This window comes from Cherax quadricarinatus, chromosome 42, assembly GCF_038502225.1.
Source record: "Cherax quadricarinatus isolate ZL_2023a chromosome 42, ASM3850222v1, whole genome shotgun sequence".
Taxonomy (NCBI): Eukaryota; Metazoa; Arthropoda; class Malacostraca; order Decapoda; family Parastacidae; genus Cherax; species Cherax quadricarinatus.
The window spans coordinates 15326577-15341576 of record NC_091333.1 but is presented as its reverse complement, the minus strand read 5'-3'; the positions used below and the strand labels follow the sequence as shown (position 1 = coordinate 15341576).

General features: G+C 40.4%; 1 protein-coding gene across 1 annotated transcript in view; it reads right to left on the bottom strand.

The window, feature by feature from the left end:
* Positions 1-10111, bottom strand: part of LOC128695661 (nuclear factor NF-kappa-B p100 subunit) — a 158473-nt gene extending 148362 nt beyond the window's left edge. The window contains exon 1 of the mRNA XM_053786426.2: positions 9953-10111. Within this exon, the coding sequence (XP_053642401.2) occupies positions 9953-9969 (17 nt within the window). The 5' untranslated portion in view covers positions 9970-10111. The remainder of the gene's footprint in view (positions 1-9952) is intronic.
* Between the last annotated feature and the right edge of the window lie 4889 nt (positions 10112-15000).

The window sequence follows — 15000 nt, the reverse complement described above, 5'->3', positions numbered from 1 at the left end:
ACGACATTGATGTAGATCACACATATATTGACTGATCAACACCACGACATTGATGTAGATCACACATATATTGACTGATCACCACAACATTGATGTAGATCATATATATTGACTGATCAACACCACGACATTGATGTTGATCACACATATATTGACTGATCAACACCACGACATTGATGTTGATCACACATATATTGACTGATCAACACCACGACATTGATGTTGATCACACATATATTGACTGATCAACACCACAACATTGATGTGGATCACATATATTGACTGATCAACACCACAACATTGATATAGATCACATATATTGACTGATCAACACCACAACATTGATATAGATCACATATATTGACTGATCAACACCACAACATTGATATAGATCACATATATTGACTGATCAACACCACAACATTGATGTGGATCACATATATTGACTGACCAACACCACGACACTGATGTGGATCACATATATTGACTGATTAACACACATTACCACCATAGGTCTGAGTGTTATGTGCCCTGATATATACCACCAAAGGCATGCGTTAACCTGCAATTGCTTCTTACATTACAACGTGTTTTTATAACGCATTTGCGTTCGCTTATTTCTAAAGGATGTACCAGACATGCCCCAGGGTACGGTACCTAGGGTATGACGTCAGTGCCCCACCTCATTTGACTTATATCACTAATAATAGCCTCTTGCCTCTGCAATTTCGCTAACAATAGTTTTTTTGTCTATTTCCGCTAACTAATAGTTTTATTGCCTCTGCAGTTTCGTTAACAATAGCTCCCTTGCCTCTGCAATTTCCCCAACAATAGCTCTGTTGCCTCTGCTATTTTTTTCCATTACCCTATTGGAATTTATATATTTTCAATTTAAATTACATTGATTAACGGATTTAAAAACTTCGGCGAATTATTGGTAAAGAGGATGGGACATGGGTGTACCAGACGAATGTCAGCCTCTATTCATGCTTATTCTAATTATATACTCTGTACAGAATTAAAGGTTATATATACGAAAACGTGTGTATCTCCCCAATACATATCTTCTGAGCGTTCATTTTAATACTTATTTTCGGGATTAAACTATCCTTTATTGGTGTGTAGTTTAAGTGCATCCTTAATGGTCCTTGTATATTCGATAGGCTTTAAACACAGTTCACTCAACCATTCTTTAAAAGACTTGGTTGTAATAATATGTAGAGATATGTGACTCGTTTGATTGCATTCCACATGACTGTACGTCAATTGTTCTTTCCAACCTCAGGATGGCTCCCAGAACACCTATTACACACACTAGGAAAATACGCGTATGTATGTACCAGGCAGGACCCGACCACTTTTTTTTTATTTATTTTTCTGTACAATTATCTCTAGTTGAACACTAGGATTTTATACTTGGGGTGGTTATGGCTAGTTGGTTAATCAGGTTTAAAGCTTATCACTTACATAAAGGTTATTAAGACTGCATAACACGTATATGGTACAAGCTGCTGTAGCCCTCAACGCAAAGCAGTATAAATTCATTACCGTTTCATAAACGGTACAAGCTACCGTAGCCCTAAAGTCAACAACAACAACAATAACAACTCAAACATTAACCTATAGATTAAATTCTCTCTGGAGAGCTGCAACATATAGGAAATAAGTATCTCTGACATTTCACGTGTACCACTCACCTTGTTCAAAAACTCCATATAAATAAAACGACCAAAAATTTGGAACTCGTTCCCTGAAAGTGCCATGTTTTGATTCAACACTCCAATTCAACAACTCCATAATATATAGGTCACTGAACAGGTATGATTTGACTCACGAAATCGTAATGACACGATTGAAAACAAACCATACCACGGACGGGGATAGAACCCGCGATCAGAGTCTCAAAACTCCAGACCGTCGCGTCTGGAGTTTTGAGACTCTGATCGCGGGTTCTATCCCCGTCCGTGGTATGGTTAGGTATGATTTCAATGTATGTTATTTGGAATTCACTAGTTCTTAATTTGCAACCTGTCTCACTGTACCTATGATTGTAGTGAATTGCCCAAACTATACCGATTTAAATTTTCTTCTAGGTCTAGATATAAGTAGTATGTAAGCCTTATGATTACCCGAAATGCGTTATGCATAATTTGTGGGTTTCTCCTGAGCCTTGTATTGTATCAAATTATATCTGTATTGTAATAAGATCAAACTCAAAATGTAATTATTTAGAATGTATAACTACAGTATTTGTATGATTCTTAAAAATATAAACAATTGTAATTCAATTTTAATAATTAATTTTAATTAAATTTCATTACGCATACGGCACCAGCCGTCGTAACCCTTAAACTCAATACAACATTTGTTGTAGTATGGTGAAATGGACAAACTGTGGATAAAAGACACTTGCACGACATGCATTACATAATTAGTTATTTTTATTGTGCCTACTATTTTACTCACGTATCTACCCATGTGGATGTGATTTGGACCTGACTAACTTAGGCCAGTAGGTGACTTGGATCTGCCTAGCATGGGCCAGTAGGCTTGCTGCAGTGCTCCTTCTTATGTTCTTACGTATCTACATTATATGTATGCTCAAAGAAATAGAGCATTCTCGTTATGTCCTTTTCAGTGTCCATATTCTAAGTGCTACATATTCCTTTTCCCTCGCCATGGGCAGGTTGAACACACACTAAGCGTAGTACAACTCACTGGTCTGTGAGTTGTAGGGCTCACTTGCCAAGGATTCATACCCTCGCCCGGTCCCTGATTTGCTGTAGGGTTCATACGACATAATCCTCAGCAAGCGGTAGCAACGTGTACAATTCAGGGCATAAAGGAACCGGTTTTCTACCAGTGACTTCTTAGGATTCAAGAAGCCATTTATTGCAAAACGATTCCTTTAATACATTTCCCGAAATGTACTTGTCTTTATGTCAGTATAGTACTGAATTCCCTATACTTATACTTGTGTAGTATATTGTAGATCGTATCATCCATGTATATATTTAGGCTCCCTTTTAGTAGGCTCAGCGACTAGCATGTGTGACGTCACGTGATGCGCATGTGTGCGTGAGAATCCCTGTAACTCCCTCAGTTCTCCACGCTTAGGCCTACAGGCAAGGCAGGCAGTCTGGGCTCCCCTCTCACACTGCTAATATACGTGTTACCATCCAACAAATGTGTTTAACTCCAACCATCACATCTCAACGAACCCTCCAGACATTTATCCACACACAACAACACTTCGTTACACAAAGGATCCTCATCCTCGTAATCCGCGAGCTTAGTTCAGAAGGCTAATTTTATTTTCCTGGAAGGACACACTTATCTCTATACTTAAGATGTCTGCCTTTTAAGAAGCTGAACACTTCTTAACAAGCTGAGTGCTTTTTTAACAAGTTGAGTGCTTCTTAAGAAGCTGAATACTTCTTAAGAAGGCTGAATGTTTCTTAACAAGATGGGCGCTTCTTAACGAGTTCGTAAATTTGCTAAAAAGATTCTAAACAAGCTGGGTACTTCTTAACAAGCCGAACACTTCTTAATAAACTGGGTGCCCTTTAAAAAACAATAAGTATATTTAAAAATCTCAGTACGTACCCCTTAAAAAAAAAATGTGCTACAATGGTTAGTTACACTTTAAAAAAATAATAGTAATCATGTGTTAAGGAAGAAGGATGACATGAGAGAAGGAGGAAGCTAGGAACATCACGCTAACCTCTCGGGAAACCCAGACTGTGTAACAACTCACTGTAATGAGGTGTGGTTTAGGCTACAGTAGTGGATAATGTGATGGTTCAGTTTGTAGTGTTAGTGTATTGGTGACTACTGTGATACACACACACACACCCTGATGGTGGTTGTGGTCAGTCAATACGTCACAGTTTTCATTTGTATGACTGCGACTTCCTTTACAGAAACTTTAAAAAGGTGAAATCAAATATTAGGAGTGAAGCAAACCTAGTCTTCCTGTCTCACAAGTTACGAGCCGTCTCACTAAAACCCAAAAATTTGCCCCACCTAACAAGCCTAAACATGACATCACCTCAATAACCTAAACATTTGCCTCACCTAACTAGCCTAAACATGACATCACCTCAATAACCTAAACATTTGCCTCACCTAACAAGCCTAAACATGACATCACCTCAATAACCTAAACATTTGCCTCACCTAACTAGCCTAAACGTAACATCTCTTCAATAACCCAAACATTCGCCTCACCTAACTAGCCTAAACATTACATCACCTCAATAACCCAAACATTTACACCACTACCTCCTTAACCCAACTGATCATATCGTCAACATTGGAGTTACACCCACTTCCTTGGATCATGCTTGATTTCCTCTCATTCCCCAGGGACTATATGGCCCTTACGGGTGTAGCGAACAAAAACGAACACTGGAATCAGTGAATACGTATATGTTTATGATGATGATGATAATAATAATAATAATAATAATGATAATTTATTTCAATCTATTTTACAATAACAATACAATAAAACAAAGAGCCCTCCTTTTCCAAAGGGGGATAGATCCAATTCCATGGATCAAGAGCCCTTACCGACATCAAGAGCCCTGCCTCCCTGTGCATTGTAACGGCGGCTTCCCGTTTTCTGTTCACGCTTAAGAAGTCACCTCATATATTGCTTTTTCCTTTATTAGCATGCTTTTACTGGTTAAATTTTGTTAAAATAAGGCGATGTAACCTTACGTAAATCGAGTATTTTGCTTCAAATAGTATCTGAGAAATCGACAGAGAATTTGGTATGACGGGTTGCTTCCCGGCCAGCCTCCCTCACACTATCCCGGACACAATACCTGGCAACACCTTACCTATTCTCACTTCTCAAGGATCTTAAAAAGCACAATTCTTTTCATGTGTTCCCTTTTTTTTACATATCTTGACGTCATAGTGACATAATTAGAGAGCACAGGTGAGTTTTCCCCCTACCTTCAGTGTGTATAACTCCCGCAGTTCCATTCTCAGGATCTCGCTCTTCACAGCCTCACACGTCATAGTGACATAACTAGAGGAGAGCATAGGGGAGTTTCCCCTCTGCCTTCAGTGTATATATAACTCCTGCAGTTCTACTCTCAGGATCTCACTCAGCCTCACACCTGGCTGCCAGCAGAAGACTACAAATTACTAACCAGGGAGGGTTAATAACCCAAGAAAGCCAAGCAGTGTGGCTTATTCCCACTAAGATCCCTTTTAGGTCCTCTCAGGATGCGATCCACAGAAGTCGACTAGCTCATAACTCCTGCCTCCTAACTTGCTACTAGGTAACAGGGGACAACAGGCTTCAGATTTGCCCATACGTCTCTCCCTCCAAGATTCGACTTGATCCCTTTCAAAGATCAAAAATAGTTATAATTATAACCATAATTTTTAAAGGGGTGGACCGGTAAGCCAGCAGAAAGCCTCTCGAAGATGACCAAAAACTCCAGCGGTGAGTCATCAACATCACTGTACAGTTAAAAAATCTGTAGAGTTAAAGCATATTTATGCTCAGCAATCATCTACCATACACACAAGTATATATACAGCTAAAACGAAAAAGATATACCGATGTGAAATCTTCAGTGACTCAGGATTTTCAACAAGGTTTGGAGGATCTCAGGAGTAAACATTAACTACCTTGTTAGCAATAACTACACAAATTCCCCCAGTACACACACAAACGAAACTCTCCAGTCATTAGTTACTCAAACACTTAACATGATGACGCAAAACCAAAACAATGTTTGAGATACAAGAATAACAACAACAATCCCGCTTTATGTTTGGCAAATATTCAATGTAATAACAAAGAATTTATTGTACAAGTGACAAAATAGTTTAACTGACAGACTTGAAAAAGTATACAGCCAATTTTTAGGAAAAAAATAAAAAAACTTAAACCTGTCTGGGGGTCTTACAGCGCCTGAAAAAAAGGGCAATCAGGTTCGATCCAAGGGAGGTGAGGGCAGCTCAAATTACTTGGCATCAGGAGCCTTCAGCAAAGTCAACGACACCCTAATTCTTAAAAGGATCAAGAACCTTTCACTCGTATCAGGATACCTCACTGAGGGATCTAGAGTCCTTGACTAGCATTAAGGGTACCCTTCTTGAATAATTAAGAGCATTCAGCAGAATCAAGGACACCCTAAATAAAGAACCATTCGCCAGCATCAAGGACACCATCCTTGAAGGATCAAGAGCCATTCATCAGCATCAAGGATACCTTCCATGAAGTCTCAAGATCTATTCACCATCAAGGACACCCTCCTCAAAGGGACAAGTTATGCAAACGTTAGGACACTGCCTTGAAGAAAATACCTTCCTACAATAACCAAAAATGGCACCAACTCCTTCCCACGTGGAAGTAATTCTTAAAAAGTAATTTCCTCGTTTATTTACAGTACATCGTAGAAAGTCCTTTCCTCGTGGATGTACCTCTTAGAAAGTCCTTTCTTTGTGGATGTACCTCATAGAAAATCTTCTTTGTGGATGTGCCTCATAGAAAATCCTTTCCTCGTGGATGTACCTACTAGAAAGTTCTTTCTTTGTGGATGTATAGTACATCTTAGGAAGTCCTTTCCTCGTGGATGTACCTACTAGAAAGTTCTTTCCTTGTGGATGTATAGTACCTCTTAGAAAGTCCTTTCCTTGTGGATGTACCTTGTAGAAAGTCCGTGTGGATGTACCTCGTAGAAAATCTGTTCCTTGTGGATGTACCTCGTGGAAAGTCCTTTCCTTATAGATGTACCTCCTAGGAAGTAGCTAATTCCACAGTCCTGCACTCAGCGAGCCCCACTGAAGGCCGCAGTCGCTCTACCTAGTCCCGCTCCAAGTGTCAGCACGTAGCCCTCCTTCACAGACGTACCATGTTGCTACACCTCTCCTATCCCTATACTTATAGTGAAGGCTCCACTAAACGTTTCAGCTTATGAACAAAAGACTATTTCCCCTCCTTCCGTGAACCCTTGACAATAATACAAGTGTCCTTCGTAAGGAAAGAAACTTTTACCATCTCATCACGGTAAACATAAGCCAGAGCGTCTCAAGAAATATGTAGTAGAATTAAGGATACATTATGTGCTAATTAACCTTGGATGTTTAGTTGCATACGGAAAGAGAAAGAGAAGTCCAGGGTAGGTTTTCCTGACAGCCAGGGTGGGTTTACCTGACGAACAGTGATTGCCTAAAGGACTGAGTTTACCTGAGGATGGAGAGAGCGAACTCATCCAATATGTCACCTAACAAAGTGTGATAAAGATGCAGACAAAAATCTTTTATTGCAACTGCGGGGAAGAAAAACAGATAGCGCTGATGAAGAGAGTTATATTACTCGCTTTAATCACCCCTTTCTCCAAAACTTCCTTTTTTTTTACATTGTAGGTCACGCAACTCAGCATAAGATGATCTAAACAATAGTCACTCATCATGATGGAGTCAGTGTAAATGTGGCCCAGCGTGAGACATCGATATTCATTTTTCTTTCTAAAACATCTGCTGAGTACAGCAATAACGAGCTGGTTACATAATCTGTGGACGCAATCACATGAAAATTACAATGAAGCATGTATAATGTGTTCCTCATTACGAGTGTAACTTGCATAGCTAGTACGTGACGGGAGGTTGACACAACAGAGCTGCTGCAGTTATGACGTTGATTGAGGACGGGGATCCCACACCCAGCGAACTATTGTGTGAAGGGCAACGGTTAGGCTACGGGTAAACCCAACTCGTGCAACTCACGCCTTCTCTAACCTTTTTCAACCTCCTCCAGCCTAACGTAACCTAACCTAATAGAGGCTAATCTTTTGTAGCCTCACCTAATGTAACGTAACCTAGCCTAACCTAGCCTAGCCTAGCCTAACCTAACCTAACCTAACCTAACCTAACCTAACCTAACCTAACCTAACCTAATCTAACCTAACCTAACCTAACCTAACCTAACCTAACCTAACCTAACCAAATATAGCCTAAATTACACAGATAACCCACACGTAGGAGAGAGAAGCTTCTCTCTCTCCTACTGTGTGCGGGTTATCTGTGTGTTCCAGTTATGGTACTGTGCCTCTTTATTCTGTATAGCCTAACTTAGTGTAACCTAACCTCATGTAGTAAAGTGAACATAATGTAACTTAAGTAAACTTAAACTAACCTAATGTAAACTAAGCAAATATAACTAAATATAATCCTGTCAAAAGTCCCATGGCCTAGTAGGCAACGTTCTCGCCTCACACACTTAAGTGTCCGTGGTTTAATCCCCGGCCGGGCGGAAGCCTACTGTCCCTGTTCATCTAGCAAGCAAGTAGGTATCTAGGCGTTAATGGACTGGTGTGGGTCGCATCCTGGGGGACAAAACTAAAGGACCCCAATGGAAATAAAAGTCATCTATGAGGCACTGACTTTCTTGGGTTATCCTGGATGGCTAACCCTCCGGGGTTAAAAATTCGAACAAAATCTTATCTTGACCTAATCAAATCTCAGCTAGCCTAAAGTATGTTAAGTACCCACACAGATGTGTCATAATCACTGATGGTCGGACCAACGAACCCACACTGAGGCGACAACACAGCAGGAAATAACAGTAATTTGTTTGTTTCGGCTGCACACACAGGCCCCCAAGGCGAGGAATAAATATCATTGTAAGAGCAACCACAATGTGTCATAAACTTTAACACAACTTGGCCACGATGAACAAGAGGAGGATTCTCTTCATTGGAGGTGCCCATTGTAAAGTACTCATTGTAAGGTGCCATTGTAAAGTGCTTATGTAAAGTGCCTATTGTAAAGTGAACAGAAGACAACAGAACAAAGAAAACATTTGTGCCCTTCCTACGACGCATGACAATGACGTCACAACATGTGGCAATATCAACAACACTTGCCACATACCATTTTCTATATCACTTCCACTCAAGATTGCAGTTTAAATGGCAGTTAATTTTTTCTAACGCCAGTGCTATACGTATTTCTCCCTCGTTCAGATCTACTACAAAATACTAACTAGACTAGCTGCAATATTATTGAGCCCCGGATAAATATATTTATACTACTATAAAGTTATTTAATATGTGAATTGTGGAGTAAAATGTATCAGGTTTCGCTATTGTTCAATTTGTTTTAAATAACCTTATTTAATATTTTAATACTGATAAGAGGTGTTTTGGGTAATAAGTTTGATAATTGACCTTTAAAACTTGGATAAAAGGTAGCAACGTCTGGGTGAGGCTCCTGGGGAACCACCGCTGATTGTGTGTAAACACCTGCTGAGACATGTGCAGACCTCGTGATAGGCATATCATACATCTGCTGCTAGGTGCACACACCTAGCACTGGATGCTCACATATCCCCTTAGATTCACACACCTGCTGCTATCAACACGCCCTCAAAATCTTAACACAATTCGTCAACGCACTCAGACTAGTGATGGAAGGTGTATCATTAAGCGAACAAAGCCAGACAACAACAGAGAAAACTTTTCAGCCTTGTGTTCAATGCCACGACGTTTATTGGCGTTATCACTTCCAGTTTCTGAACATGAACACGAAATCGCGTTATTCCATGGCAAAGAGACGTGATATTCTATCAGTTAAGGTATTGTGATGTTCAAGTAATGACTGATAGTCACTGCTCCGTTCGCTTACAAATATAAACTTCATTTAACAGATATAGTTGCAATAATCTTATAATCTATTTAAATACATCACTGGTATACGGGAGGTTGTTGAGGCAAATTTCACATACAGAGTTTCAAGAGTAGGTATGGTAAATCTTAAAAGAGGGCAGGAATCAGCAAGCGCTACTCAATTTAGAAGTGAAGAGGCTGTGCCAGGAGGCAAGTCCCTACTAGCCCCGCAAGCACTACTGACACTGTCTGGCCCCTGCAAGTACCCGGAAGTGACCCCCGGTCAACGTGAACCTGCTTTACACTACTTGACTCACCTGTCGCCTATCACCATGACACAGAGTTACAACTTGGGCCAGGGAAGGGGGGTTATGTGCACTCACAACACCTTGCTGGGGGGGAGATCACAACGTCAGCACACTCTGGGGATGACTGCGTCTTGCTGCTCTCCCTGTATCGTCGTGGTTGTCGTCGGGGAAGTCCATGCAGCAGCCGCCGCCACGGGGAATTCCCTGCCAGACAAATAGTCACAGCGCACTGGCTGGCGTCCCGCGGGGTACCTCCCGCGTTTCCAAATCTGCGCACACACACTATATAGCCCACTTTTCACTACGAAAACAAACAACTGTTGAGATATATGGCTTGTTTGGTTCACCAGAGTAGCAGTGTGATGGCCAGCTGGAGGTATTTGCAGCGCCACTCTCACACTTTCACTTATCCACCAGCTTATCCACGATTTCTACGGGGTGCCCTGGTGCCCACGTACCCATTTTTTATATATATAATATTTACGTATTATAAAGTTATTATATGGAATAAAATTAGGGCAATATGCAAGGTAGAGGATGAATATGAAGTAACGTTAGAGCCATGACCAGGGGGACCTTACCCAGCCACACATTAACCATGTACTCACCTGTGTGTACTCATATGTACTCACCTGTGTGTACTCGTATGTACTCATCTATATGTACTCGTATGTACTCATCTGTATGTATTCGTATGTACTCATCTATATGTACTCGTATGTACTCATCTATATGTACTCGTATGTACTCACCTATAATAATATCTTTATTTCTACAAGTACATATACAAGGTATACAGGCCTGGTTGAAATCAATGACATACTACTATGCTTAACAATTCGCAAACAGGCGAAATTATTTACAAACATTGTCTCTACGTCCACAGCAGGACTCGAACTTGCTAACTCTGTATTAGAGTCCACAGTACTTTACCACGAGACTAGACCTGCGAAAAGTACGGGCGCTTAGCCGAAGCTAAGCAATGTTACCCCACATCCCCGGGCACCAAGCTCGTTTTGAAAGTTATTTCATCGAATCCTGCCACATGCAGTCGACAACGAAAGATACTGGAAATGCTTAACTCCACTGGAAATAAGTCACTTTGATTTTTTTGGGGTTACCTGGAGTTTACCTGGAGAGAGTTCCGGGGGTCAACGCCCCCGCGGCCTGGTCTGTGACCAGGCCTCCTGGTGGATCAGAGCCTGATCAACCAGGCTGTTGCTGCTGGCTGCACGCAAACCATCGTACGAGCCACAGCCCGGCTGGTCAGGAACCGACTTTAGGTGCTTGTCAAGTGCCAGCTTGAAGACTGCCAGGGGTCTGTTGGTAATCCCCCTAATGTATGCTGGGAGGCAGTTGAACAGTCTCGGGCCCCTGACACTTATTGTATGGTCTCTTAACGTGCTAGTGACACCCCTGCTGTGGTTATCCTAGGATCCCTACACATATGCTATGTGTAAAAATCTGTGTAACTGTATTTGTGTATACCTGAATAAACTTACTTGCATATAAAATACTGAGAGGAACTGACAAGGCAGATAGGGACAGGATGTTTCAGAGATGGGACACATCAACAAGGGGGTCATAATTGGAACTTGAAGACTCAGATGAGTCACAAGGATGTTAGGAAATATTTCTTCAACCATAGAGTTGTCAGGAAGTGGAACAGTCTGCAATATGATTTAGTGAAGGCAGGATCCATACATAGTTTTAATAAGAGGTATGATAAAGTTCATGGAGCAGGGGGAGAGTGGATCCATTAGTGACCAGCAAAGAAGCGGGGCTAGGAGTTATGACACAACCCCTTCCCATCACAATTGACCACTCATATATATATATATATATATATATATATATATATATATATATATATATATATATATAATATATATATATATATATATATATATATATATATATATATATATATAGGGAGGTACCACCTCTAGAACTGTCATAAGGACCCTCATCCTCAGAGAAAAGAATAAACTTGCTTCAGGGAAAACTCAAGGTTTACCCTGAAGCTGTTTGAGAATATATATATATATATATATATATATATATATATATATATATATATATATATATATATATATATATATATATATATATATATATATATATATATATATATATGTCGTGCCGAATATGTAAAACTGGTCAATTAGCAAGAACTAATTTAAAATTAAGTGCTTTCTAAAATTTTCTCTTTTAGGTTTAAATATATATATTTTTTTATTAATGTTAATGTAAAAATTTTTAATTTTGCTCCAAAAGAATCTTAGAAAACTTACCTAACCTTATTATAACAAGAACAATTTATTTTAGCCCACCCCATTTAAATATATTTTAGATTTGTTTACAATAATTTAATACTAAACAAACACAGTGAAATATATTTTTTCGTTAGGTTCAGAATGATTTTGGCGAAATTATTGCATACACAAATTTTCACTTGTTTTATATGGCAAGATGAGCGTTGCTATTCAAGCCAAGATCGCAAGTTCTGCCTATTCGGCACGACATATATATATGGAGAGCATTTAAATCTGTAGGAGAAGGAAGGCGGGGTAGGGGTCGTCCTCGACAAGGTTGGAAGGAAGGGGTAAGGGAGGTTTTGTGGGCGAGGGGCTTGGACTTCCAGCAGGCGTGCATGAGCGTGTTCGATAGGAGTGAATGGAGACGAATGGTATTTGGGACCTGACGATCTGTTGGAGTGTGAGCAGGGTAATATTTAGTGAAGGGATTCAGGGAAACCGGTTATTTTTATATAGCCGGACTTGAGTCCTGGAAATGGGAAATACAATGTCTGCACTCTAGAGGAGGGGTTTCAATATATTAGCGGTTTGAAGGGATATGTTGTGTGTCTTTATACGTATATGCTTCTAAACTGTTGTATTCTGAGCACCTCTGCAAAAACAGTGATTATGTGTGAGTGAGGTGAAAGTGTTGAATGACGATGAAAGTATTTTCTTTTTGGGGATTTTCTTTCTTTTTTTGGGTCACCCTGCCTCGGTGGGAGACGGCCGACTTGTTGAATATATATATATATATATATATATATATATATATATATATATATATATATATATATATATATATATATATATATATATATATATATATATATACAAACACTGATCTCTGGCTGAAGGAGACTCGAACCTACGAACCTTAGGACAAGGTACGCAGTGCTTTACCAATCTACCCACACTGGACCAATACCTTGGCGTGTAGCATGAGCTACACGTTTGATCCAAGGCAGCCAGCTTTCAGGGAGAAGGCTTACAGCTTTTCATCTCATCCCCTGCATGCATCAGCCTTACTAGAGATTTGAACAATGCAAGGAATTCGCGAGAGCATGCGAAATATACACAAACACTGATCAGTGTTTGTGTATATTTCGCATGCTCTCGCGAATTCCTTGCATTGTTCAAATCTCTAGTAAGGCTGATGCATGCAGGGGATGAGATGAAAAGCTGTAAGCCTTCTCCCTGAAAGCTGGCTGCCTTGGATCAAACGTGTAGCGCATGCTACACGCCAAGGTATTGGTCCAGTGTGGGTAGATTGGTAAAGCACTGCGTACCTTGTCCTAAGGTTCGTAGGTTCGAGTCTCCTTCAGCCAGAGATCAGTGTTTGTGTATATTTCGCATGCTCTCGCGAATTCCTTGCATATATATATATATATATATATATATATATATATATATATATATATATATATATATATATATATATATATGTGTTTGTGTGTGTGTGTTTGTGTGTGTGTGTTTGTGTGTGTGTGTTTGTGTGTGTGTTTGTGTGTGTGTTTGTGTGTGTGTGTTTGTGTGTGTGTGTGTGTGTGTGTGTGTGTGTGTGTGTGTGTGTGTGTGTGTGTGTACTCACCTAATTGTGGTTGCAGGGGTCGAGACTCAGCTCCTGGCCCCGCCTCTTCACTGATCGCTACTGGATCCTCTCTCTCTCTGCTTCCTGAGCTTTGTCATTCCTCTTCTTAAAACTATGTATGGTTCCTGCCTCCACTACTTCACTTGCTAGGCTATTCCACTTGCTGACAACTCTATGACTGAAGAAATACTTCCTAACGTCCCTGTGACTCGTCTGAGTCTTCAGCTTCCAGTTGTGACCCCTTGTCCCTGTGTCCCCTCTCTGGAACATCTTATCTCTGTCCACCTTGTCTATTCCCCGCAGTGTCTTGTATGTCGTTATCATGTCTTCCCTGACCCTTCTGTCCTCCAGTGTCGTCAGTCCGATTTCCCTTAACCTTTCCTCGTACGACATTCCCTTGAGCTCTGGGACTAGCCTTGTTGCAAACCTTTGTACTTTCTCTAACTTCTTGACGTGCTTGACCAGGTGTGGGTTCCAGACTGGTGCTGCATACTCTAGTATGGGCCTAACATACACAGTGTACAGTGTCTTGAACGATTCCTTATTAAGGTATCGGAACGCTATTCTCAGGTTTGCCAGGCGCCCGTATGTGTGTGTGTGTGTGTGTGTGTGTGAGGGTGATGTAGAGACTCTGAGAGAGGAAGGACACTGTAGTGAGTACAGAGGAAGAGGATGTTACGAAATACAACATACACCAAGACTGAGGGACTGACTACTTCCAACTTACTTCTTCTCCACGCTGAGGGACTGACCCCTTTGAATATACAGCTCCACTGCTTCTGTTGTCTTCTCTGTATTTCGACTGAAGAAGCCTGCTGAGCAAGAACAACGTCTCGTCAATAAAGATAGCACACTGCTGCACATGTCTCACCCTCCCAAAAGATAAACACTGTGGCAGTATATCACAAGTATACCATTATTATGGTATAACCTTGATAATACATCACAAGTATACCATTATTATGGTGTAACCTTGATAATACATCACAAGTATACCATTATTATGGTATAACCTTGATAATAGATCACAAGTATACCATTATTAGGGTATAACCTTGATAATAGATACCGACAAATTGGTTTTGAAAGACATGTAAACAAACACTAGGATACATGTATTAGAAGACGTTTCTGTCTTGGGACCTTGATCACTTCAAGGTCCCAGGACC